Genomic DNA, 27,939 nt, shown 5'->3' on the forward strand with positions numbered 1-27,939 from the left:
AAACCAAGAGTTCCAATGCTGAAATCATTTTCAAAAACCACTGTTGTTAACAGTTTTGTGTGTGTGTTATTTTAAAAAGTTTCCAAAATGAAATTGTCATGCAACTAGATTACTAAGAGGAATTCATTGTGTTGGAGAGCAGAAATTTAATATTATAATTGTGATTTGTGTTAAATTTTGATTTAGGAAATACTTATTTTGGGGATCTCAGGCAAACCTGATAAAATGTAAAGGGCTCAGGAAATGAACACTTGCTGATAAGTAATTAAATTGCCAAAACTCAGAATCAAAAACATCTGATGATCTGAACTGTAGCATATTTCTGGAGGGTGACAGGCTTTATCTATTGAATCAGTCTTTAGCATACCAAGTTATAAATTATTTGAGAAAAATTGCTTAGATGCCAGAAAGTATATTATATAATTTTTTTTGTTTTAAATAGTAAGAACTTTAAGTACTACAAATTAGCAGTGAAAACAACTACCAGAAATGTAATGGGGCTTGGCACGGTGGCATACACCTATAATCCCAGCTACTCAGGAAGCTGAGGCAGGATACTTGAGCCCCAGAGTTTGAGACTGCAGTGCATAAAGCATCTGTGAATAGCTGCTGTACTTCAGCCTGGGCAATATAACAAGACCCCATTTCTAGAAGAGAAAAAGCTATGATCCCTTATTCATTGATGAGTGATATTAAATGAAGGTTATCTAGCTTTCTGAAAAGTTGACAGATTTTGAATTTTTAAAATTAGTCTAATATAGTAATAGTGACAGTTCCTTCAATTTGCTGGTATTATGATTTGTAACCTAGACAGAATATGACATAGTCACTCTTCAAGTAACTTTTCAATACTGTTTTAGGGGTCTTCAGGTTCTACTTACCCCTGTTCTTGCAAACATCCTTGAAGCAGATCAAGAAAAGTGTTGGGGTTTTGACCAGTTTTTTGCAGAAACTAGTGATATACTTCACCGAATGATAATTCATGTTTTTTCACTACAACAAATGACAGCTCATAAGATTTATGTTCATAGCTATAATACGTAAGTATCTCTTTCTGTTTTCTTCTTAAATCAACATATTCTGTTATATAATATTTTCCTAAGTTAGGAAAAGAAATAGAAAAGATGCCTCAGCTTCACCAAAAGCACCCACTTCCCACATAGAAAATTATATTTAAGTGCTTAGTAAATTCCTTTTCACTTATTTTTGGAATAAAAGGATTGATATTCTAAAATGTATAGTTAAATTAGCTTGTTTCTTTAACTGTAAGTTTTACAAAACTACTTTCATTGCTGTGCCTTCTTTCAAGTTACATAATCACATAACCACAAATGGCATCTACCAATAAACGAGCCAGGTTTTACTAAGTGTACTATCCTGCCATGTTTAAAATATCAAAGCCTAAGTCTTCATAGTTTGCATGGTTATTTGCCTGTGATAACCATATGCAGATAATATGGTTATTATTAACCATAATAATGGTTAAAGCACCTTGTGCTGGAGAAATAATCAGTGTTTGTTTTATGTAAACAAAAACACATTACACCCATGTGATTAAAAAAACTGCCCATGTGATAAAACTGCATATAACATTTTGGTCAATGATGGACCACATATATGACAGTGGTTCTGTAAGATTGTAATATCATATTTTTACCGTACCTTTTCTATGTTTAGATATGTTCACATATACAAATACCGTTTCTAATTGTGTTACAGCTGCCTGCAGTATTCAGTACAGTAACATGCTGTACAAGTTTGTAGCCTAGGAGCAGTAGGCTAGATACCATATAGCCTAGGTGTGTAGAAGGCTATACCATGTAGTTTTCTGTAAATATACTCTATGATGTTCACACAGTGATGCATTTTTTAGAACTGTTCCCATCATAAGCAATGCATGACTGTACACGTACATACACTTGCATGTAAAAATGAGTGTACTGGCGTTAATAGCTGGTTGTGATGCTTTGCTGTATGTAGGATGTCACCACTGGGGGAACCTGGGGGAAGAATATATGGTGTCTCTCTTCATCATTTCTTAGAACTGCATGTGAATCTCCAATGATGTCAAAATGTTTTGTGAAAAGCTCACCCAGTGTGACTATAGTTAATAATAACTTAACTGTACATTTTAAAATAGCTTAAAAAGTACAATTTGATTGTCTGTAGCACAAAAGATAAATGCTTGACTGGATGGATATCTCATTCTCCATGGTGTGATTATTACGTATTGCATGTCTGTAACAAAACATCTCAGGTACCTCATAAATATATACATTTCCTGTGTACACACAAAAATTAAAAATGGAATTTTTTTAAAAGGTCACCCAGTGGAGGCTTGTAGAGCCAAATTACAATATTGTTGCTGAAACATTTCTTTCGATGTCATTGATCTATTCATGGGGAAGCTATCTTTTCCCCTAAAGCATCATTTTGAAAATACCTAGTTTTATTAATTTATTTAACAAACATATAGTCACATAACAAATGCTATTCTTGATTCTTTACGTATTTAAGCCATTTAATCCTCACAACAATTCTGTGAAGTGGGTACTGTTATTATTTCCATTTTACTGATGAGGAAACAGTGCAGAGGAGTTAAGTCACTTACGGTTATATACGAGGTTAGTGGAAGAGCTGCGATTTGAACCCAAGTATCTGATTCAAGTCAGTGCTCTAAACCTCTCTGCTATGTTGATTCTCTATTTGAAAATATTAAGAATCTTGGCCAGGCGTGGTGGCTCACACCTGTAATCCCAGTACTTTGGGAGGCCAAGGCGGGTGCATCACTGGAGGCCAGGAGTTCGAAGCCAGCCTGGCCAGCATGGTGTAACCCTGTCTCTACTAAAAATACAAAAATCAGCTGCGCATGGTGGTGCACGCCTGTAATCCCAGCTACTTAGGAGGCTGAGACACAAGAATCGCTTGAACCCAGGAGGCGGAGGCTGCAGTGAGCCAAGATCGCGCCACTGCACTCTAGCCTGGGCAACAGAGCGAAACTCTGTCACACACACACTCAGAGAGAGAGAGAGAAAATATTAAGAATCCTGTATATTACACAGGTATCCAAACATAAAAATACTTTAGAATTGCTTACTATATGGACAGGTTACATGGAATGGAGTTTGTAGTATCCACATTAACAAAGCAAGTTTATATGGACTGGTTATGATCTTAGGAATATGAATTAGAAATGGATGTTGCACTCATTAAAAAAATTACACTTTATCCCCAGTTATAGTGTCCTTTTGAATTTTTCTCACACAGTGCTACTATATTTCATGAACTGGTATATAAACAAACCAAAATTCTTTCTTCAAATCAAGAACTTATCTATGAAGGGCGACGCTTAGTCTTAGAACCTGGAAGACTGGCACAGCATTTCCCTAAAACTACTGAGGAAAACCCCATATTTGTAGTAAGCCGGGAACCTCTGAATACCATAGGATTAATATATGAAAAAAGTAAGTTGGGATTTTTCTTGTCGTCGTTACTAGCCATTAGAAAAATACAACCAGCCTGGGCAACATAGTGAGACCTTGTCTCTGCAAAAAATAAAACAAAAATTAGCAGGGCATGGTGGCTTGCACCTGTAGTCCCAGCTACATGGGAGGCTGAAGTAGGAGCATCGCTTGAGCCCAGGAGGCAGAGGTTTCAGTAAGCCGAGATTGCACCACTGCACTCCAGCTTGGGAGACAGTTTGCGACCCTGTCTCAGAAACAAAAAAATAAATCCACAAAATCTGTCATTGTAGAAATGATTGTCATCTTTATAAAGCTGATGATCACATTAGTGTAAAATTTTCATAAACATTAAAATTTTCTAAATTACTGTAGTTGAGAGTAATCGTAAAATTGGAAAAGGCTTGTAGACATCATTTGACTTCAAATATTTTGTTTCATAAAATGATAAAGTCATTTGTCATACGTTTCACTGTAACTCTCTTTTAAAAGTGTTTTGCTAACACTCAAAATTACCTTTTATATCATAAATTTCAGCAAATGTTTTTTGTTTCCAGTATGTATAGAATATTGTGCCAAGCTTTAGAGTCTAAGAAAAATTAGATCTGCATTTTGAGAATCTTTTAAATTATTCATTCTACTGATAGAAACAAAATGAATGCCCCAAAATTTTACGGTTCTATTTGAAGGTTGGGATTTGATGTAGATTTAAAGAGAAGCATTGAACTCATTGTGTTGGAGTATTTTTAAGGAAAAAAATAAAACTCCTTAGAAATATTGGAAGTAATTTGTTAGAGAATGAACATTATTGTTTGAAGTAATTTTTTTATCACAAAAAGTACATTAAAGATTTTTCCACTAATGTTTAATTTAGACATTCTGTTTGCTCTATAAAGGATAAAGTGATTTTTTCAAAAAGTTTTCTTTCTCATTTCATTTTACTTCATATTTCAGTTTCCCTCCCTAAAGTACATCCACGTTATGATTTAGATGGAGATGCTAGTATGGCTAAGGTTAGTATTTAATTGAATTACTATGTAAACATCTGAATTTAATGTATCTTATCAATAGTGGAAGCAATAACATGTATTGTGTCTTCATGTATGCCTATATGACTTAGGAAATTATTCACTTAAATTGATACCCTTTCCACGTTATTTTATGGGCTTTCTTTTTTACTTTTTATTCTTTCTTGAATTCATTATGTAAGAAAATTCTCTCCATTGAGATAGTGCATGGTTAGATAATGTTAAGGATAACATATTTATTATATTTATATCTATTTTTAACTCTTAGAAATTGGTTTGTTGTGTTTTTAATTAACCTGATAAAAATGTATAAGCTTGAATAATTTTGTGTAAAAGTTTTTCTTACCCTGTACCACAATTAGCACCAAATATTGACATTTTATTTCTTTATTAGGCAATAACAGGGGTTGTGTGTTATGCCTGCAGAATTGCCAGTACCTTACTGCTTTATCAGGAATTAATGCGAAAGGGGATACGATGGCTGATGTAAGTAATAGATTGAAATTTTGAAATTGATTTTCTTGTAGATGTTGCCCCATCATTGATATTTTCTCTCTTCAAACTAGTTAGGTTAGGTACTTGATTTTTATTATAATACATTTGTTTCACATTTCATTTATAAAACATTTAGCAGCTCTTTTTTCATGAGTCCTACAATGACCTTGTGAAACAGAACAAATAGTATCTGAATTTTAAAACTTACACCACGCTATAGGATGTGACGGCAAATGCATTTCTTTTCCTAGGACCTTGACTCGGTTGTCATTTCACTATGTTAGAAGTCTTTGGCTTGTTAGAATCCAGTACAATCTGTACTTTCTAGCGTTTAAGTCCTCAGAGTCTTCCTTAATTTCCTACCATTTTCCCAAATGAAGTACACAGTCCTTTTTTATCACACCATATTTTTTTTTTCTTTTTGAGACAGTGTCTCGGTGTCACCCAGGCTAGAGTGCAGTGGCACAATCACAGATCACTGCAACCTGAAACTCCTGGCCTCAAGTGATGCTACCACCTCAGCTTCCCAAGTACCTGGGACTACAGGCATGCCCCACCATGCCCAGCTAATTTTTTTTTTTTTTTTTTTTTTTTTTTTTTAAAGAGATGAGGGTCTAGTTATGTTGCCCAGGCTGGTCTCAAACTCTTGGGCTCAAGCAATCAGCCCGCCTCAGCTGGGATTATAGGCATGAGCCACCACACCCAGCCTTCACAACATTGAGATATAATTCATATACTATTAATTCATGCATTTAAGCATACAGTTTAGTGGTTTTTACTGTGTTCAGAGTTGTGCAGCCATCATCACTAATTTTAGAACATTTTCATCACCCCAGAAAGGATCTCTGCACCCATTAGTATTCACTCTCCATTTCCGCCTAAACAGCCCTGCCTCAGGCAACCACTAATATACTATTTGCCTGTTCCAGACATTTCATATAAATGAAATTATGCAATATGAATATATAATCTAACAAGCAATTTAAAAGCTAATTTTTAAAAACTAGACCGCTTAATATAGTTATTCTAGATGAGAATAACTAATCATCTAGTTTAAATAGTTTCTTCCTGAAAGTGACTCTAAGAAATGTAAGATGGATATAATTTTTTCCTGTTTTATACTTTTCATGATTTATAAATGTCATCTTTCCATCTGAAAAAAATGGAAAATACGTGATCTCTTTTGGGAATTATGTTTATTTCTATACGTCATTGAAAGCTTTTGAATTTTGCATACACATCATGATGGCCTTGTGGCCAACAGATGCTAAGAACTTTGTTTTCTGCGCTCATGTCGCTATGTATGTGCCCTTGGACTGTAATGCTTTTGACAGTTTATGTATGCCTACCTCATACCCACCCCTTCTTGCAAAAATATATATGAAGCATTTCATCACTCTTTTTAGGCTCCTTCTTTTTTTCTGTTAGCATTATATGAAACCCATAAATTTGTGTTTATATTTTTCACTGTGTTCACATATCTAAGTTCCTAAGCTTGTGCTTTTTTGTTCCACTAAGAATCTTCCTTGTTTTTACTGGTTTCTGGAAAAATCTCTATGTACTAACAATTTTCATTTTCTCTCTTATCTACCGTCAGTCGCTGATCCATGAAGCTTTTATTCCTTTTGCTTACTAGTTTATAGTCCAATAAGTCATGAGAAAATAGTTTTAATGTAAACCACTGTTGGCAAACATTTTCTGTGAAGACTCAGTCTAATATTTTAGACTTTGTGGACTGCGTATGGTCTCTTCTTTGTTTTTACAATCTTTAAAAGTGTAATGTTAGCTAATGGGCCATATAAAAGCAGGCCTCAAGTCTTAGTTTGTTGACCCCTGATGTAGATCAAAAGCCCTTCAATTATATATTACTGTGTCATCCTTCTTCAGAGATCACATCATAAGTTGAGCATCCCTAATTTTAAAAATTCCCTAATAAAAAAGTCACAACTTTTTGCTCAAAGTTTATGCTCAAAGGAAATACTCATTGGAACATTTTGGATTCTTAGATTAGGGATGCTTAACCAGTATGTATATATGCAAATATTCCAAAATCCAAAATCTGAAATACTTCTGGTCCCAAGAATTTCAGATAAGAGATATTCAACCTGTAATTGTTTTGAAGTATGAATCAGACAGTAGTCTACTATGAGTAGTAAAAATTAATTCTGGTGGTGTAAACTGTAATGCTCTACAAACTATTTGTGTAATTGTAGATTAGTTTTTACTTCTTAATGTAATATTAATACCTTAGGTTTCTAAACTGTTAACCTAAGTAGTAATGGTTTATGAAAATATGAGTTCCCTAGATATATATAAGGGTTACAGAAATGCTTTTAATAATAGTGTCTCAAAAACTGTGAACTGACTAATATCAAGAATATTGTTATAAAATGTTTTTGAACAGTAGTACTGCAGTATAATTAGTGAAAGATAAGAAAAAGTAACTCCTTACATAAAAAAATAATTTTCTTTTTTTAGTGAATTAATTAAAGATGATTACAATGAAACTGTTCACAAAAAGACAGAAGTTGTGATCACATTGGATTTCTGTATCAGAAACATTGAAAAAACTGTGAAAGTGTGAGTAGACTACTTCCTTACTAGTAGGGGTTAACTTATTAAATGTTCCATTTCTGTTTAATTGATTTAGTTATCCTTGGCACAATATGGCATGCTGTGCTAGGGTTTATATTAAAGATCAGCGGCTGGGCACGGTAGCTCATGCCTGTAATCCGAGCACTTTGGGAGGCCAAGGTGGGTGGATCACGACCATCCTGGCCAACACGGTGAAACCCAGTCTCTACTAAAAATACAAAAATTAGCTGGGCGTGGTGGTACACGCCTGTAGTCCCAGCTACTCGGGAGGCTGAGGCAGGAGAATCACTTGAACCCAGAAGGCGGAGGTTGCAGTGAGCTGAGATCGTGCCACTGCACTCCAGCCTGGTGACAGAGCAAGACTCCATCTCAAAGAATAAAATAAAGATCAGCCTTAGATTAGTGATTACTTCATCATCACAAAGGCAGAAATGCCAGTTTTCTTGGTAAGAAATGAACACCATCTCTTAGTGGCATTTCCTCCCAGCCATTGGGTAGGAAAAGGTAGTGGGAAAAACATCTCATTTCTATCTTGTAAAACAGAAACTGTGAATAAGAAAATAAGAAACCTGTAATCAACAAAGGAAATAGGAGGAGGTATTCTAGAACAGCCTTTTAGTAGTATTTTTAGAAGTATAGGAATTACTTTTAGTTTATTCTTACTTGTGAATCTTATTCTTGAGAACGTGTTTTGAAAGAATGATATTTTTAACTGCCCTCTTTCTAGAATATACTATTTGTGCTGCAGAGGAAATACAATAAGTGAAATCAATAATCACTATTGACCTTCATTAATTCTGAAATGTATTTTTACTATTATCCTGACATATGATTACTTGAAATTAATTGGTCTTTTCTGTTTTATCCATCCCTTGATCTGCAAATTTGAAATAGAAGCAGATAAAATTCCTTCTTCAGGCAGGCATCATGGTTTTGTTGTTGCTGTTGTTGTTGCTTTTTTTTGAGACGGAGTCTCACTCTGTCATGTAGGCTGGAGTGCAGTGGCACAATCTCTGCTCACTGCAACCTCCGTCTCCCGGGTTCAAGTGATTCTCGGGCCTCAGCCTCCCAAGTAGCTGGGACTACAGGCGCATGCCACCATGCCCGGCTAATTTTTTGTGTATATTTTTAGTAGAGATGGGGTTTTACCACGTTAGCCAGGATGGTTTCCATCTCCTGACCTCGTGATCTTCCCACCTTGGCCTCCCAAGGTGCTGGGTTTACAGGCGTGAGCTACCACACCTGGCCAGCATCAGGTTTTTTTTTTTAACAATCTGCTGGCTTATAGACTTTGAATCAGTTTTTTACTTTTAAATGGTTATGATGAAAGCTCAAATTATTATTTATAAAGCATCTTTTTAAAACTGTGTATTGATTATACTCATTTAATTTTCTCTTTTGACTTTTCATATAGATATGAAAAGTTAATGAAGATCAACCTAGAAGCGGCAGAGTTAGGTGAAATTTCAGACATACACACCAAATTGTTGAGAGTAAGTATTTACAAAATTATGAAAATTGTAAGCTCATAACCTATTCCTTTGCTGGCACTATTAGATTTAAACGTTCTTAGGTGCTAGGCATGGTAGTACACATCTAGCTACTCAGGAGGCCGAGGCAGGAGGATCACTTGAACTGAGGCATTAAAGGCTGCCCCGAGTTATGATGGTGCCACTGCACCCTAGCCTGGGCAACAGCACGAAATCTTGTCTGTAAAATAAATAATTTAAATAAATAAACTTATAGATATGATGTTTCTCACTGCAGAGAAATAATATTTTCCCATCTTTAGAAACTTCTTTACAATATTAAATACTCTTACTGCCTTATATCATTATTAAATGATTGTTACTCTACAAACATATGGTTGTTATTTTTACTTTTTGTATAACATTATAGTGTAGGCATTTTCCAGGTTCTTTTGGTAACACCATTTTCTTAATGATACCATGTTGCAGCCAGTGGATTTATTACAGTCTTACTTATTATTCCTCTACTGTTGGTACTTTAGTTTGCTTTTCACTCTTCTATGTAATGCTGTAAGAAATGATTTTTTCCATAAACTGTTTTCGATATATTGGATGTATAAGTTAACACATTCTAAACATTAATGTTAAAAAAGACATAAAGCATAAAAACCAAGATATATATTTGATCATATAAAAATTTAAGCCAGGCACAGTGGCTCATACCTATAATCCCAGCACTTTGGGAGGCCAAGGTGGGGGTAGACTGGTTGAGCTCAGGAGTTAAGGCCAGTCTAGGCAACACGGTGAAACCCCATCTCTACCAAAAATAAAAACAAAACAAAAATTCTCAAGGCGTGATGGCATGCACTTGTAGTCCCATCTATTCGGGAGGCTTAAGTTGAGAGGATGACTTGAACTCAGAAGGCAGAGGTTGCAGGGAGCTGAGATTACGCCACTGCACTCCAGCCTGGGTGGCAGAATGAGACTCTGTTTCAAAAATAAAATAAAAATTTAAGATCTCTATATGTTTAAAAAATGTTAGAACGCAAATAAGTTGGGAAACTGTGATAAGGGGTTTTTTATAAAAATAACTCATACAAATTGATAAGGAAAATAGTCTGCAAAAAATAGATGAGCAAAGAACATTTAGAGACAATTTATAAATGAAGAAAATATATCTGGTGAAAACACTCTTGAAAAAAAATGCTCAAATCCCATAGCAAGAAAAAATTGCTTGTTATAACAGTAAGATACTATTTTTGTCTTTCAGATTTTCAAGGCTTAAAAAATTATAATGCCAGTGCTGACAAGAGTGTGGTTTAAAGAGCACTCTTGTTTTTTGCTAGTGGCAATGTCAGCTGCTACTGACAACATTATTTGAAAGGCAATAGTGTGTATCAGGACCTTTAAAATATTTGGACTTATTTATCCTTTAAGCCTAACCTTCATCCTTTCTTCATAAATTTTAGAAATACTGTATGCATTTCTGAGGTAGGTAAGTGATAAATTTCCTAAGCTTAAAATGAACAGAATCTTAGATGAGGTTTCTTTTCATTTTCTGTTTTTAAGAGGAGTTGCTTTGGTTTGGCCTCTTAAACAAGAGCACAAATCTTGCTACCTACACAGTTTGTGAGATGGAGAATTAACCACTTTTTACAGATAAGGAAACAAGATTAGAAATATTTTACATGTGGTTTTAGAAGGGTATTGAATGAAATGTTTTATAAGATGTACTAGTGCTGGTCTCATGTTTTATTATCATACTGTACCCTGGTGGAAATCAATGTAAGGAACTCTTTTGTATTTAAAAATGGAAATAATTACTGTGCCTTTGAATTGAAGTAATCTACAAAAGAAATGTGGTCCAGACTTTAGACTTTGTTGGTACTGTGATAATCATTTCTGGCTTTTGGCAACCTGGATCTGAACCTTTGGTTTTATTTAGCTTTCCAGTTCTCAGGGAACAATAGAAACCAGTCTTCAGGATATTGACAGCAGATTATCTCCAGGTGGATCGCTGGCAGATGCATGGGCACATCAAGAAGGCACTCATCCAAAAGATAGAAAGTAAGTTATAGCTTTATGCGTAGTTTCTGCTCTTATTAATGTCCTTTTTCACATTGACTCAGTTAATTTATTTGAGTTTTTCTTCCTTAAATAGTGTAGAAAAACTACAAGTCCTGTTAAATTGCATGACAGAGATTTACTATCAGTTCAAAAAAGACAAAGCAGAACGTAGTAAGTAAAATTTGCTGTTTGTTAATTTAATAAATCCTTCTTAGTAATTAGTTATAATTCAGTTAAAATAATTTGGCATATCTGTAAGGGTGGCTTCTTAAGCTGTTTGTTTCAGAGATATGATTCTATCAGGAAAAAGGTTGATTGTGCTAAAAAAAAAAAAAACCTATCCTTAAAATCAACCTTTTGGATACTTTAAATCAGGGTCATGAACTCCAGAACCTCTAAAGGCCAGGCAGGTAACAAAGGAATGAGATTGGCCAGTGGGGACTCATCTACAGGGGAGAGCCACTACTCAGATTCACCAAAGGTATTGCCCAGTCTTCCCATTTCTCAAAAAAAGCTAGAAATACAGAATTTGTTAGAAATATCTTGATTTTTAAATGTTAACAGTTAATTGTTTTTTACATTGTTATTTACAGACCAAATAAAAGCATCTGTGGGCCATAAGAAGCCCATGAACCACAAATCTATGACATCTGCTTCAAACTCTTAGCCTTTTTGAAGCAGTAATCTCGAAAGAAAATATATTGTATATAATGTTACGATTCTACATTAACAACAGTAATATATTTTCTTATTTCTAGGACTAGCTTATAATGAAGAACAAATCCACAAATTTGATAAGTAAGTATCCAGATTATGTTTAATAATTAGTTATTTTTGGTGCTATTTTGTTTATCTTTATTATGATTCTTCTTAAAGTTGAAATTAATTACAATTAAAAATACATTTTAATCTTGATTTTACAGGATTGTTACAATATGTACACATTTTTGAGGTTCACACATCTGTTCCCTAATTGGGAAGTTACCATGATGGGAGAAGGAGGCGGGAGAAAGATTACTGTTCCAGTCAGTCACCTTCTGCCTCATGTGCTCTGATTACAGAAGGACAGATAATAGAGCACAGGCGAGGGCAGACTTAACCACCATCTTAACTTTAACCTCATTCAATAGGCGTTTTTTTTACATCCATTTTGAACCTTCTCTTTATCTTCTTGCTGCTATAATGTCTTAGAAACGTTTACTTTCTACTGTAAATACTCTAAAGCCACAACAATCATTATAAGGAAAAGATACATTTCATATATTTGAAAATTTATAAATATCGAAAGTAGAAACAGTGACATTGGTTTAAGCGTCTTGGATTATTTCTAAATTACAGGCAAAAACTGTATTACCATGCAACCAAAGCTATGACGCACTTTACAGATGAATGTGTTAAAAAGTACGAGGCATTTTTGAGTAAGTCCGAAGAATGGTTGAGGTGAGTAAACTTTTGGAATGATTAGTGGTTGACTGCACAATATAAATGTACATTTGAAGTAAGAATGTTTCACTAGACTGCATATCAGTTGATTCTTCTTGGTTTTCAGAAAGATGCTTCATCTTAGGAAACAGTTATTATCTCTGACTAATCAGTGTTTTGATATTGAAGAAGAAGTATCAAAATATCAAGACTATACTAATGAGGTAGGTACAGCTATCAAAAGAAAAAAAGCTTTTTTCTCATTAGGAAAAATTAAAATTCTTCTGTTTATAACTGATAGTGATTGACAGGGGAGAAATGGGATATAATGCGCCTACATTCAGTTCTACTCACCAATTTTTAATATGTATTTTGAGCCAAGTTTTAAGAATGTAGATGTTTTACAACTAAAAACAGCTGATAAACCATTCTTTTATCAACTAAGAAAAGTTTCTTTCTTAAAAGGGTGTTGATTTAAGTATTGTATCATTGATAGTTTTGAAATCAAAATTTAAAGTTTTTATAAAGGACTTATTAAAAGCTGTAACACTTGATGTCAGATCTGTAGTAAGTACTTTTGTTCTGTGATTAATGTGGGGATTTTTTCTTTTTTTTTTTTCCGGATGTTTTAGTTACAAGAAACTCTGCCTCAGAAAATGTTTGCCGCTTCCAGTGGAATCAAACATACCATGACCCCAATTTATCCAAGTTCTAACACATTAGTAGAAATGACTCTTGGGTAAGAAACTATCATTTGGAAACTGTAGTGTTTCCATTTGCTTTCATTGCAGTTTGTGCTCTTGCTCTTACATTTTGAAATTTTTTATGTTTGTTGTAATACAATGTTTAGTAAAGTTATTTACTGACCAGTTAAATTTAGAAAACTAAAACGTAAACATCCTTCTAAAACATTTGCATACTTTTTTTGAGCAAAAGTGCTTGTTTATTTTATATAGTATGAAGAAATTAAAGGAAGAGATGGAAGGGGTGGTTAAAGAACTTGCTGAAAATAACCACATTTTAGAAAGGTGAGTAATACAAAAATAATTATTATGATTTTCTTTGCAATTGAGTTCATACACATCTGTACTTATAGCTTCCCTGTGTCAATAGGTAAAGGGTCGTAAAGTCAGAACTCAGGTTTTTCTATGATTGCGTATTTGTGATGCCTTTTAATGGGTGATTAGTTCCGTTTTATAGAAGCACTGGTTAATCAAATTACTTGCTTATTTGAATCAGTTTGTAAAGATCAAACTCTATTTACATTATTTTTATAACTTAATTCATTGGAATCATAATTTTCAATTTGGTGAGTCAGAGTTGCCTGTTAAGATTCCAGCACTCTGGTGCTGAGTAGCTCACAGAGTCCTCTGCACACCTCCTTGCAGGTGAAAGCCATAGGTAAATGCAGTACTTTGAGGAGCTAGGTGTCTGCTTATTATCTGCAAAATCCTAATAGATAAGGCCAAAAGAGATTTGAAAACCTGAAGAGGCAATAAAGCAATTTTTGGATGGCTGTTTTCCTTATCCTGATTCCTCAGAGAAATTAAGTCATATTTGGCTCTTTAATAGAACCCTTTCTTTTTTAAGCCCTTAGGTGCTCCTCTGTGGGTTCTCAAACCCTTGTAATGCTAATAAAAATATTTCACATTTGGCCGGGCATGGTGGCTCACACCTGTAGTCCTAGCACTTTGGGAAGCTGAGGCAGGCAGATTGCCTGAGCTCAGGGGTTCAAGACCAGCCTAGGCAACATGGCAAAATGCTGTCTCTACCAAAAATACAAAAATTAGCCGGGCATGGTGGTGCACACCTGTAATCCCAGCTACTGGGGAGGCTGAGGCACGAGGAATCACCTGAATCTGGGAGGTGGAGGTTGCAGTGAGCCAAGGTCATGCCACTGCACTCCAGCCTGGGTGACAGAGCGAGACTCTGTCTCAAAAAAAAAAAAAAAAGGATATGGAATTTTTGGGTCAGAGAGTATGCCAATTTAAATTGTGTTGGGTTTTACTAATATGGTGGTTTTTTTTTTTTTCCTGAGACGGAGTTTCTCCGTTGCCCAGCCTGGAGTCCAATGGCACAATCTCAGCTCACTGTAACCTCCACCTCACGAGTTCAAGTGATTCTTCCTGCCTCAGCCTCCTAAGTAGCTGGGATTACAGGCGCCCACCACCACACCCAGCTAGTTTTTTGTATTTTTAGTGGAGATGGGGTTTCACCATGTTGGCCATGCTGGTCTTGAACTCCTGACCTCAGGTGATCCACCCACCTCAGTCTACCAAAGTGCTGGGATTACAGGCATGAGCCACTGCACCCGGTCAATTTTGTTCTTTAAAAGGGTGTTTGTTACAGTCCTAAACAGACAAAACCTATGCGTTTGGCAACATTGAATGTATAATGTCTTTTAAACGTTTGCCAATTTGTTTAGTAAAAACTGAGATCTTATTTTAATTTATATTTCTGTGGTTTATAGTGCTGTCAAACATCGTTTAATATGTTTGTTCAATTTCCATTTTTGGGGGGAATTACTCGTTAATTTTTAAAAATATTTTTCTTGTTTATAGTAATTAACTTTTTTATAGTATATAGTGTACAGTTTCTTCACAGCTTTAGCTAAATCCTTTCAGGCTTAAAGATCACCAAGTAGAAGAGACTATAAAGATGTGCTTTTTTTTTTTTTTTTTTTTGAGACAGAGTCTCACTGTGTCGCCAGGCTGGAGTACAGTGGTACGATCTTGACTCACTGTAACCTCTGCCTCCCGGGTTCAAGCGATTCTCCTGCCTCAACCTCCCAAGTAGCTGGGACTACAGGCGCACGCCATCATGCCCAGCTAATTTTTGTATTTTTAGTAGAGACAGGGTTTCACCATGTTGGCCGGGATGGTCTCGATCTCTTGACCTCGTGATCCACCTGCCTCGGCCTCCCTAAGTGCTGGGACTATGGGTGTGAGTCACCGTGCCCGGCCAAAGATGTGCTTGTAACAGACTTTTATATTTAACCACTTACTCCTTGAGGAATAAAATCCCAACTTCCTAAACCACATTTAGTAAGTCAATTCCTCCTATGTTTTATTTGCAGATTTCTTGACAATATATGGGTGATATAACATGGTATAATCTTAAATGTTAAGTGACAAAACTAGTAATGGAAGCCAGATTTTGTTCAGCGTATTACACTATTCTGTCTCCATGTGGATAACCCACTATCACTTCAGATTTTTTTTTTGAATCTAAAATCATCTGTCCTAACTCAATTTTCCCTCTAATCTCCTTAATCCTGTTTGAAGGTACCACCTTTCTCCTATTCCCTTAAACATAAATTATTTTAGACACTTAATCTTCTTTATTCCCTCTCAACAAGTTTGGCTCCCATATTTCCCCTCGTCACCCTCATTCAGATTTCCTTTCCCTTTCATATGTGATGTATGGTAATAACCAACCTATTTTTTTCTTAACCCCAAGCTCTTCCCATCTGTCTTGGGTATTACAGCCAAAATCATCTTTCAGAATACTGATGTAATCATATGACTTGTTTGGCTCAAAAGTTTCTAAACTCCTGTTACCTAAAAAGTCAAGTCTAAATTTATACTTCCATTCAAAGAGTATAATAGTCTGGTTCCAGCCTGTTCACCCAACTTTACTTCCCACTGCTCCCCAAAATAGCATTGTGTTCTCTAGCAAGGTATCATTTCTCAACTTCTGTTGGGTATGTCACACTCCCAACTCGGTATCTTTTTTTTTTTTGAGACAAAGTCTCACTCTGTTACCCGGGCTAGAGTGTGGTGGCATGATCCCGGCTCACTGCAACCTCTGCCTCCTGGGTTCAAGCAATTCTGCCTCAGCCTCCTGAGTAACTGGGACTATAGGCACGTGCCACCACACCCAGCTAATTTTTGTATTTTTAGTAGAGAAGGAGTTTTGCCATATAGGCCAGGCTGGTCTCAAACTCGTGACCTCAAGTGATCCTCCTGCCTCGGCCTCCCAAAGTGCTGGGATTGCAGGCATGAGCCACCTCGCCCTGCCCCAACTCTATCTTAGTTTATAAATCCCACCCCACCAGAAAGAAATTATCCAGTTCTTACTAACAGTTTCTTAATTACATCATTACGTCGGTTTTTCATGTATTTATGATAATACCATGCTGTTCCAGTAAGAAATAGAACAAATGGTAGTTGCTTAAACTCTTTAAAAATAAATAGCTATTTATTCCTCTGAAAAGTATTTTAAGGTTGGGGGCCTTTATACATAAATTCAACTTTTGAGATTACCTTTTTTCTTTTTGTGTGTGTTTTAGGTTTGGCTCTTTAACCATGGATGGTGGCCTTCGCAACGTTGACTGTCTTTAGCTTTCTAATAGAAGTTTGAGAAAAGTTTCTGTTTGCACAAGAAAATAACGCTTGGGCATTAAATGAATGCCTTTATAGATAGTCACTTGTTTCTACAATTCAGTATTTGATGTGGTCATGTAAATATGTACAATATTGTAAATACATAAAAAATATATAAATTTTTGGCTGCTGTGAAGATGTAATTTTATCTTTTAACATTTATAATTATATGAGGAAATTTGACCTCAGTGAGCACGAGAAGAAAGCCATGACCGACCAATGTGTTGACATACTGATCCTCTACTCTGAGTGGGGCTAAATAAGGCATTTTCTCTGACTGCCTACTGGAAATATTTTTAAGTGGAACCAAAATAGGCATCCTTACAAATCAGGAAGACTGAGTTGACACGTTTGTAAATGGTAGCACAGTGGCTACTGTGAGTGGGGAACAGAACCGCACCACTGTTATACTGGGATAACCATTTTTTTGAGAAGGATAAAGTGGCATTATTTTATTTTACAAGGTGCCCAGATCCCAGTTATCCTTGTATCCATGTAATTTCAGATGAATTATTAAGCAGACATTTTAAAGTGAATTCATTATTAAAAACTACTCGTTTTTTTTCCTTTGGCCATAAATGTATAATTGTCATTAAAATTCTAAGGTCATTTCAACTGTTTTAAGCTGTATATTTCTTTAATTCTGCTTACTATTTCATGGAAAAAAAATAAATTTCTCAATTTTACTGTAAAGAGTTCATGTGTTTCTATGTATTCAGTTTGTGAAGCAAAAGTTGTCTTTGGAAAGTAACAATATAGATGGTAATCATAAACTACTCTCGGAATATTGGATGTAGGGACAATTTTGTGTCTCTTCTAAACCCACTAATTCTAAATTTAGTATAGAAGTTCTTTCATATACTTAGGGTATACAAATTGAAAAGAAACATTTTCTTTTCTTTTTTTTTTTTTTTTTTTTTGAGACAAGTCTCGCTCTGTAGCTCAGGCTGGAGTACAGTGGTGTGATCTCTGCTCACTGCAACCTCGGCCTCCGAGGTTCAAGCAGTTCTCCTGCCTCAGCCTCCCAAGTAGCTGGGATTACAGGCGTGCACCACCACGCCTGGCTAAATTTTGTATTTTTAGTAGAGATGAGGTATCACCATGTTGGTCAGGCTGGTCTCAAATTCCTGGCCTCAAGTGATCTGCCTGCCTCAGCCTCCTAAAGTGCTGGGATTAGAGGTGTGAGTCACCACGCCCAGCCAAAAAGGAATGTTTTCTCTGAAAAATCTACCCAGAGTTCTAGACCAAGGGATTGTGCTTAGCAAGAAATTATTTCATCATTTTATCCAACAGGACTTTTCTTTCTTTTGGTTTTGGTTTCTGGCTTTTCAGACTGGTGAAGTGTGATTACATACAATCTGCATATCATAAAAAGAACATATCCTAAAGAAAAATAAATTTGTGTACCAAGAACATCAGTAACCATCAGTTTTAAGAGATGAGAAGATTAGAATTTTATGTGAGATTATGATGCATTATTGTAGTGGAGAATTTTAGGCATCATATGTACATATAACAAATAAATGCAAGGATGAATGCCTTTATTTAAATAATACAGTTATCCACTGTCAGTTACCCGTTTAGTTTGAGAGTGTGTGGGGCAAGAAAGTATTTAATCCCTCTTCAATTTTCCATTTGACCATCTAATATGGGTATCTTGTATAGTTTAAAAGCTTACATCACTGAATATTAGATAAAATTTTACTCAAATTATGTGATTATTTGATATATTTGCCAATTTAGTTTTTATTTCAGCACCTCTAGCAAAGAACACCAATAAATAGAAACTTTATGTGGAGATTGTATTTTTATTAATAGTATTGATAGGAATATATCTATTCCACAGTAGTATTTTTTAAGTTTGACTCTTTTATTCACCCATTACAGTGACATGGAAGAGAAGCATTCTTGCTTTCAGTTATTTTACCCTCAAAAATGCATCCTCATTCAAAATATTTATTTTTTGAAAACATTTTAAATAAATAAATGCATGGTCATACCAGTCTGCTAATTTTCAGTGACTATTTAAATGAAATTAGCTTTAAAATAAGTTGTATCTTCACTTTAGTAGCCTTTTTTAAATACTATATTTTGAAAAGATAGCAATTAATGGTATAAAAATAGTATATATAACAAATAGACGGGTGTGATGGCTCATGCCTGTAATCTCAGCACTTTGGGAGGCTGAGGCAGGGATATCACTTGAGATCAGGAATTCTATACCAGCCTGGGCAACATAGCGAGAGCCTTGTCTCTACAAAAAAACAAATGTTAATTAGCCAGGCATGCTGGCATGTGCCATAGTCCCAGCTACTCAAGGCTGAGCTGTGAAGACTGCTTGAGTCGAGCAGTTCAAGGTTACAGCAAGCTATGATTGCCAGCCTGGGTGGCAGAGAGAGACCCTGTCTCAAAAAATTAAAATAGAAGAGTTAGTAGATAGAACTCTTAGCATAAAACAAGTTAAAGTACGGACAGCGGAAAAAATAAAAGTGAAATAAGTGAATATAAAGTATATGAAAAGAAGGGATAGCTTTGGCCAGGTGCAGTGGCTCACACCTGTAATCCCAGCAATTTGGGAGGCCAAGGCAGGCAGATTGTCTGAGGTCAGGAGTTCGAGACCAGGCTGGCCAACATGGTGAAACCCTGTTTCTACTAAAAATACAAAAATTAGCCAGGCATGGTGGCAGATGTCTGTAATCCCAGCTATTCGGGAGGCTGAGGCAAGAGAAACGCTTGGACCTAGGAGGCAGAGGTTGCAGTGAGTCAAGATTGCGCCACTGCACTCCAACCTGGGCAACAAGAGTGAGACTTCATCTCAAAAAAAAAAAAAAAAAAAAAAAGGGATAGCTTCAAGTAAATAAACAGGAATGTAAGGTTAGGAAAGAAATGGGAAAAATAATCCCATTAAGTCTCCTAAAATTTGAGCTGCCGGCTGGGTGCAGTGGCTCATGCCTGTAATCTCAGCACTTTGGGAGGCTGAGGCAGGCCAATCACCTGAGGTCAGGAGTTCGAGACCAGCCTGGCCAACATGGTGAAACCCCGTCTCTACTAAAAATAAAAAATTAGGCTGAGCATGGTGGCTCACACCTGTAATCCCAGCACTTTGGGAGGCTGAGGTGGGTGGATCACGAGGTCAACAGATCAAGACCATCCTGGCCAACATGGTGAAACCCCGTCTCTACTAAAAATACAAAAAATAGCCAGGCGTGGTGGCATGCACCTGTAGTCCCAGCTACTTGGGAGGCTGAGGCAGGAGAATCACTTGAACCGGGGAGGTGGAGGTTGCAGTGAGCTGAGATCGCACCACTACACTCCAGTCTGGGCAACAGAGTGAGACACCATCTCAAAAAAAAAAAAAAAAAAAAAAAAAAAAAAAAAAAAAAAAAAAAAATTCCAGCTGCCATTATTTTAGAGGTTACCAAATTTTTGGCTTATAGACCTGATTATACCATGTCAAAAAGAAATGCTTCTTAGATATTAAAAAATCAACATTTCTTTACAAATGGTAGTGTCTTTATCAATAAATTATCCAGAAAAAAATTACAATAATCCTGAACTTTTTATGGTTGTTTTGGTTTAGATTGTTTTTATTTCTTTGGTTTTTGTTTTTGCAGTAGTGTTTACCTTTTGTGGTGATCTGTGTTAAAAGTAAGAGATAGATTGTTTAGAATTAAGAAAGGAACTATCAGTAGGAATAAGCACTCTCAACTGAAATGTCAACAATTTATTCCCTTTTCAGAATTACAGCCACCACCAGGGCTAGTCTTTTTTTTTTTTTTTTTTTTTTTTTTTGAGATGGAGTTTCACTCTTGTTGCCCAGGCTGGAGTGCAATGGCGCAGTCTCGGTTCACTGCCACCTCCGCCTCCCGGGTTCAAGTGATTCTCCTGCCTCAGCCTCCCAAGTAACTGAGATTACAGGTGCCCACCACCATGCCTGGCCAATTTTTGTATTTTTTTTTTTTTTTTTTTTGAGACGGAGTCTTGCTCTGTAGCCTGGACTGGAGTGCAGTGGCCGGATCTCAGCTCACTGCAAACTCCGCCTCCCGGGTTCAAGCCATTCTCCTGCCTCAGCCTCCGCAGTAGCTGGGACTACAGGCGCCCGCCACCTCGCCCGGCTAGTTTTTTGTATTTTTTTTTTAGTAGAGACGGGGTTTCACCGTGTTAGCCAGGATGGTCTCGATCTCCTGACCTCGTGATCCACCCGTCTCGGCCTCCCTAAGTGCTGGGATTACAGGCTTGAGCCACCGCGCCCGGCCAATTTTTGTATTTTTATTAGAGATGGGGTTTCACCATGTTGGTCAGGCTTGTCTCAAACTCCTGACCTCAGGTTATCCACCTGCCTCAGCCTCCCAAAGTGCTGGGATTACAGGTGTGAGCCACCACACCTGGCCAAGAGCTAGTCTTTTGTTTCTAATTTCACCTTACTCAGATGTGTTTTATACATTGTGCTTTGTCTTTGAGGAAGTGCTGCAGAAAATTTACAATTACTCAAACAAATTTTTGAAACTGGTCAGTGCTGGGGCAGACACAGTTGAAGGGAAAAACATTTAAAGAAATCTTACCAGTACTGTTTTAGCTGGATTCTCCACCCCACATCCCACTTTTAAGAAGACCTGAAAAACTCTTACACTGTTGTTTTAGTTGGACTTGCTCCCCACTTGTCACTTATAAGAAGAATCAAAGTCCAAATTCTTAAGAAATACTGAAAGTGGAATAGAAAACAAAAACATCTGATCTGGAAATAAAAACTGGCAATATAATAATATCCCTTGTTTCTCTTTAGAGAGTAAATCAGCTCCAAAAATTTGTTGTGGCATATAAAAAGCAAGCATCAGGCTGTTCAAGCGACTTAACTCCTAAATGAATATATGAATAAGTTTATTTCTTTTGACATAAACAGAAGGCACAAGGACCAACTGTTAGACATAGTCTCAGGAGTGATGATGGGAACCTCAGTGCGAGCTGCGTGGTAGACAACTAGGCACTGATGTCTGCTGAAATGCTGAAAGGGATTCAGTAATGTTAGAAGTTCTAGAGAATTGTTCAATAAATGGTTAAAGATCAAAATAGGACCCTGGGGGAAAATGTTCTTTTGCACCTTTTTTTTTTTTTTAAATATGGTCTCGCTCTGTCACCCAGGCTGGAGTGCAGTAGTGCAATCATAGCTCACTGCAGCTTCATCTGGATTCTAGCAGTCCTCCCACCTCAGCCTCCTGAGTAGCTGGGACTATAGGTACATGCTACCACGCCCAGCTTTTTTGTTTTGCTTGTTTGTTTGTTTGTTTTTGTAGAGACAGCACTTTGTTGCCTAGGCTGGTCTTGAGCTCCTGGGCTCAAGCAGTTCTCCCATCTCAGCCTCCCAAAGTGCTGGGATTACAGGTGTGAGCCCCTGTGCCTGGCACTTTTACACATTTTTTGACTCATAAGAACTAATTTTTTTTTCTGGGATAAATTCCTGCCAAAGTTTAAAATAGGTTTCATTTTTCCAGTAAAAATGCATAAAACAAATGGGATCAAGGCTACGGCTTTGGGAGATTGCTTGCCCATCACCACTAAGTCCTGCAACTTACCACTGATAATTCTGTTGGAAATTGAGTTAGTTGATACTGTTTTTGTTTTTGTTTTTTTTTCACTCCTCTATGAAAATAATTGTGTTTTTATGAACGAGGTCAGGAGGTCCATGCTTAAAAATTACCAAGTGTTGCATTAGGTTAGAGCTTCTTTTAAGAAAGCTTAAAACTCTTTCTTTAGAAAGAACATCTATTAATACAGTTTCTAGTTATGAGGGCCAAGGCCTAAAGGACAAGCCAAAAGAATGACAGAGGAAGGGGATTTAGGGCTAACAGGTGGTCCCCAGACATACTGACTGAAAGGCAGTTCACAGCTAAAGTGTCATATGTGGGTGTTACTATGCTCCTCATCCATGCTCTCTGTAGCGAGTCGTTCTGGAACTCTCCTGGTTCTCACTATGGCCATAAGAAGTGACTTTCATGAGACCTTCAGAAGAATAGCGCGGCTCTTTTACTGGTTCCCCAAATCACTGACCTGCTCAAAGAATCGGAAATCCAAGCTGCTCTGGAGCCAAGGTGGGGGTAAGTCACCTCAGGCTAATGCCTTATTTCAAACCCATTTTTTTCTGTTACGTTTTTAAATGGAGCCTCCCTCGAGTGGGCAGGGAGGAGTGGGAAAGAAAAGTCTTGAAGCCTTTAAAAGGTATTTTCCCACTTGGTCATCTGGAGGGAAAATTGAGAGAAAATAAAGTTAAGCATTTTGAGGTTGAAGTATTAGAAGCCATGAACACTGTTACAATCCAATTGTATGCTTTTTAGGCATTTCGATTCCGAAAAGTTGACTAGAGAGAGATGGAGAATGTTTAGTATTTAAAAACAACAAAAACAGCTCTTATTCTCAGGGACTCTTAACTTGTCCTAGTACTAAAACATCTTAGAATAAACAGAACACAAAAAGTAAGTCACAATGAGTTCCCCTCCTTTCCATAGGAAACTAAAAAGTCAGTGGGCCTTACATCTCTTTTATTTGCGTCAGTTTATGCATCATATTTTAGTCAGGTATTTATTGATGTGAGAATTTAAAGCACCTTATGTTTGCTACCACATAAAGCTCTGCCTTTTCTGTCCAGTCCTGCCTGACTGGAATATGCAAGGGTAAGAGGAGAGGGCGTTAAAGGGAGTAGATGACCCCTCCAAGTCTGGTATCTGCAGTTCCCGCAGGAGCCCAGCTTTCGCCTTCCTACTCTGCAGCACTGGTTGTACTACTTAACTACTTAAGCCAGTTCTCTCACTTCATAATGTTTCATCTTGCAACTGAATCAAAATTCTATGTTTCTTTCACACCCATGTAGCTCAGCATTTTATGTAAGTGCTTAACAATGACATCAGTTGTATTATGTGTTTGATACATTATCACACATAATCTGATGGTGTGCCAGATTATCCAGTGCCAGATCCTCCTTTAAAAACAGAAGTGAAGACTAGGCCCCGTGGCTCACGCCTGTAATCTCAGCACTTTGGGAGGCCAAGGCGGGTATATTACCTGAGGTGAGGAGTTCAAGACCAACCTGGCTAACATGGTGAAAACCAGTCTGTACTAAAAACACAAAAAAATTAGCTGGGCATGGTGGCTGGTGCCTGTAATCCCAGCTACTCAGGAGACCGAGGCAGGAGAATCGCTTGAACTTGGGAGGCGGAGGTTGCAGTGAGCCAAGATCATGCCATTGTACTCCAGCCTGCGCAACAAGAGCTAAACTTCGTCTCAAAAAAAAAAAAAAAAAAAAAACCCAACAAACAAACAGAAGTGATTATGATCTATAATCACCAAGTCATGATTAAGAAATTTATTTTAAAGCATGCAGGCCAGGCACAGTGGCTCACGCCTGTAATCCCAGCACTTTGGGAGGCCAAGGCAGGCAGATCACCAGAGGTCAGGAGTTCCAGACAAGCCTGACCAACATGGAGAAACCCCATCTCTACTAAAAATACAAAATTAGCTGGGTGTGGTGGTGCATGCCTGTAATCCCAGCTACTTGGGAGGCTGAGGCAGGAGAATTGCTTGAAAACCCAGGAGGCGGAGATTGCGGTGAGCCGAGATTGCGCCACTGCACTCCAGCCTAGGCAACAAGAGTGAAACTCCGTCTCAAAAAAAACAAAAACAAAAACAAAAAACATACAATTCATTTAAAAAAGAAATAAGAAATTTATAAAATATAACGCCTAGGACATTTCAGTCATCCATTTTTTCTTTAATTTTTTTTTTTTTCATTCTTTCTCACTGTCAAAATAGGGATAATTTAACTTAATAGCTTAAGTCTCTGTTTATATGTACCATTCTTCAGATATGGATTAGCACAATTTGGGATGTTAGAACCCCAAGAGAACTTAAGAAAAATCATCTTCACCAATTGCTTCATTTTAAAGATAAGCAAAAAGGCTGGGGGCGGTGGCTTAGGCCTGTAATCCCAGCACTTTGGGAGGCCGAGGTGGGTGGATCATTTGAGGTCAGGAGTTTGAGACCAGCCTGGCCAACATGGTGAAACCCCATCTCTACTAAAAATACAAAAATTAGCTGGGTGTGGTGGTGGGTGCCTATAATCCCAGCTACTTGGGAGGCTGAGCCAGAAGAATCGCTTGAGCCCAGGAGGTGAAGGTTGCAGTGAGCTGAGATGGTGCCACTGCACCCCAGCCTGGGCAACAGAGCAAGACTCGGTCTCAAAAAATAAAAATAAGATGAGCAAACTGCCTCCAGAAGGTTAGATACCTTAACCTCCCAAAACTATTACATAGGCACAACCAGAGCTTTATCCCAGATTATCTAATTCTTGGTCTGCTGCTCTTTTTATCACACCACAGAGCAATGGTGAGTAAGTAACAGAATGTGAACATACGAGTCCTCACTGAATATTTTACTGATAGCTTTCATCAGTAGATAATCTATACCTAGAAAGTTTGATTATCTATTTTTCCAAAGTAAAGCTTGTTAGTTTTCTTATTACTGTGGAGATTGATAGCCTGATTCCAACAATCTTTTCACTTATACACAATATTATGAAAGAAAGTTTTTTTGTTGAGGCCAAGCGCAGTGGTTCATGCCTGTGATCCTAGAACTTTGTGAGGCCGAGGCAGGCAGATCACTTGAGGTCAGGAGATCGAGACCATCCTGGCTAACAGGGTGAAACCCTATCTCTACTAAAAATACAAAAATTAGCCAGGCATGGTGGCAGCCGCCTGTAATCCCAGCTACTCGGGAGACTGAGGCAGAAGAATTGCTTGAACCTGGGAGGCGGAGGTTGCAGTGAGCTGAGATGGCACCACTAGACTGCATGCAGCCTGGGCGACAGAGTGAAACTCCGTCTCAAAAAAAAAAAATTCTGTTGAAATATTACTCTATCATAATGGGATTATTTAAATATATGCTTTATAGGATTATATCCCCTTAAGAGCAAGAATTATCTTTTCTTCTGTCTCCAGTGTTTAACATAGTGTTTTGTATGTGCGCAGTCAATAACTATTTGCTTTACTCAATTGACTTATGAAGACAGCCCTATGGAATTTTGAGTTAAAAAAGAATGAATTTGGCCGGACGCGGTGGCTCAAGCCTGTAATCCCAGCACTTTGGGAGGCCGAGACGGGCGGATCACAAGGTCAGGAGATCGAGACCATCCTGGCTAACATGGTGAAACCCTGTCTCCACTAAAAAATACAAAAAACTAGCCGGGCGAGGTGGCGAGCGCCTGTAGTCCCAGCTACTCGGGAGGCTGAGGCAGGAGAATGGCGTAAACCCGGGAGGCGGAGCTTGCAGTGAGCCAAGATCTGGCCACTGCACTCCAGTCTGGGCGACAGAGCGAGACTCCGTCTCAAAAAAAAAAAAAAAAGAATGAATTTATTCTTAGAAATCTGCTAATCCCTGGGGATCCTTGCTCCACCCTACTGTGTAGATTAATGGATTGTGGCAACCATCAACATCAGATTGTCTCTCTAGGATTAAACTCTCTGTTACTCATCAATATCCTAGAGTTATCTAAAGGTTGACAGAAATATGTCAAAGTTTCTCTAAGTACCTTCATCTCTATCAACCCCGCTTGAAAACGTAAATGGTCTCAGGGCAAAACCAGTGCATGATATTTTAATACTAATTAAGTGAAGGCTCCCAAATGGCTTTACTCCCTGTAACAGCACAATGCAGCTGACCCTCCCTGCAGCGCTCCTCTGTCTACCCCTAGAAGACAGTAAGTTACACCAAGGCATGATTTAGGAAGGAAAGTCGTAAATCTGAATTCGGTACATATTTTACACACCGTGGTAATCTATGGTCTTGAAGGAGGAGAATGGGGAGGGGTGTATGAGAAAAGCCCACATTCCATGGCCTGGAGCCATTTCTAATCTAGTTGAGGAACCCAAACTATATATAAAAAACAGAGTTCACGAGCATTGTAGGCTGCTGGGAAGATCAAGGGACTTCAGAGTCAGACCTGGCTACTGAGAGCTGTGCTACTTTGAGAGCTTGTGGGACTTCAGAGTCAGACCTGGTGTGCTACTGAGAGCTGTGTGACTTTGAGCAAGTCACTTAGATCTCTCTGATGTGGGCTTTCTTGTCTGTAAAATGTGCAGATTGGACTTGATCTTAAAGGTTCCTTCCAGTTTCATAAATGCTGTGAAACTAAGACACAGTAATACAAAGCAGCAGCAGAGTTGCTGAAGAGCAGCATGGAGGAAAGTTTCTTGATGTCAGATAGTATACCACCATGTCATTCATCTGCAGAAACAGGACTGGCATTGCTCACTGTCATAATATCTGAGACCTTATGTTAAACCCTGCTTAAGGAGTTTACATACCAAATGCATACATGCTCTTTTTAAAAAACCAATATGAGATCTGGTGAAACCCTGTCTCTACTAAAAATATAAAAATTAGCCAGACGTGGTGGCATGCACCTGTAATCCCAGCTACCCCGGAGGCTGAGGCAGGAGAATCGCTGGAACCCAGGAGGTGGAGGCTGCAGTGAGTCGAGACCGCACCACTGTACTCCAGATTCTGTCTCAAAAACAAAACAAAACAAATTTGAGATGTAGACTCTCCATATATAGGATGAGCCCTAAATTTTAGGCTCCTGCTTATGGAAACTGGCCTCCTTTTCTGTGTAACCTGCTCCAGGGCACTTTGGGGTTCCCAGCAGTCATCCTGGTCATTTAATTTCTGTGGCAAGGACATCACTTTCACAGCCTAGATCTTCATTTCTTTTCCAAATCATTACTAATGCCCAATCAAACATTGTTTCCAGGACACCCCCTTGAAGACAAAAGCCTATCCTATCAATTTATTTTTTAAGATATTTTTTCAGCTCCTTTTCGTCATGACTTATAAGGCAAACAAACTCTCAGGATGGTCAGAAAATCAGAGCTAGAAGACCTAGCTGTTTTCAGACAGTCTCTTTACACTAACCATCTTCTCTGGTTCTCCTTTTCATCCCTTCCTACCCCATGTTTTAGCAGTTACTGAGATT

At 37.6% G+C, this 27,939-nt stretch overlaps 1 protein-coding gene across 2 annotated transcripts in view; it reads left to right on the plus strand.

Annotated features, from left to right (window-relative positions):
• Positions 1–17,608, plus strand: part of TBK1 (TANK binding kinase 1) — a 45,747-nt gene extending 28,139 nt beyond the window's left edge. For both annotated transcript variants that reach the window (XM_008003895.3, XM_008003896.3), the window contains exons 8-21: positions 861–1,040; positions 3,268–3,464; positions 4,416–4,474; positions 4,884–4,975; positions 7,463–7,564; positions 8,994–9,072; positions 10,994–11,115; positions 11,210–11,286; positions 11,874–11,913; positions 12,454–12,555; positions 12,665–12,761; positions 13,170–13,276; positions 13,494–13,565; positions 16,829–17,608. In XM_008003895.3, coding sequence (XP_008002086.1) covers positions 861–1,040; positions 3,268–3,464; positions 4,416–4,474; positions 4,884–4,975; positions 7,463–7,564; positions 8,994–9,072; positions 10,994–11,115; positions 11,210–11,286; positions 11,874–11,913; positions 12,454–12,555; positions 12,665–12,761; positions 13,170–13,276; positions 13,494–13,565; positions 16,829–16,880 — 1,378 coding nt within the window. In that variant the 3' untranslated portion in view covers positions 16,881–17,608. The remainder of the gene's footprint in view (positions 1–860; positions 1,041–3,267; positions 3,465–4,415; positions 4,475–4,883; positions 4,976–7,462; positions 7,565–8,993; positions 9,073–10,993; positions 11,116–11,209; positions 11,287–11,873; positions 11,914–12,453; positions 12,556–12,664; positions 12,762–13,169; positions 13,277–13,493; positions 13,566–16,828) is intronic.
• The last annotated feature ends 10,331 nt before the right edge of the window (positions 17,609–27,939 follow it).

The sequence above is a fragment of the Chlorocebus sabaeus genome, chromosome 11 (assembly GCF_047675955.1).
Source record: "Chlorocebus sabaeus isolate Y175 chromosome 11, mChlSab1.0.hap1, whole genome shotgun sequence".
Taxonomy (NCBI): Eukaryota; Metazoa; Chordata; class Mammalia; order Primates; family Cercopithecidae; genus Chlorocebus; species Chlorocebus sabaeus.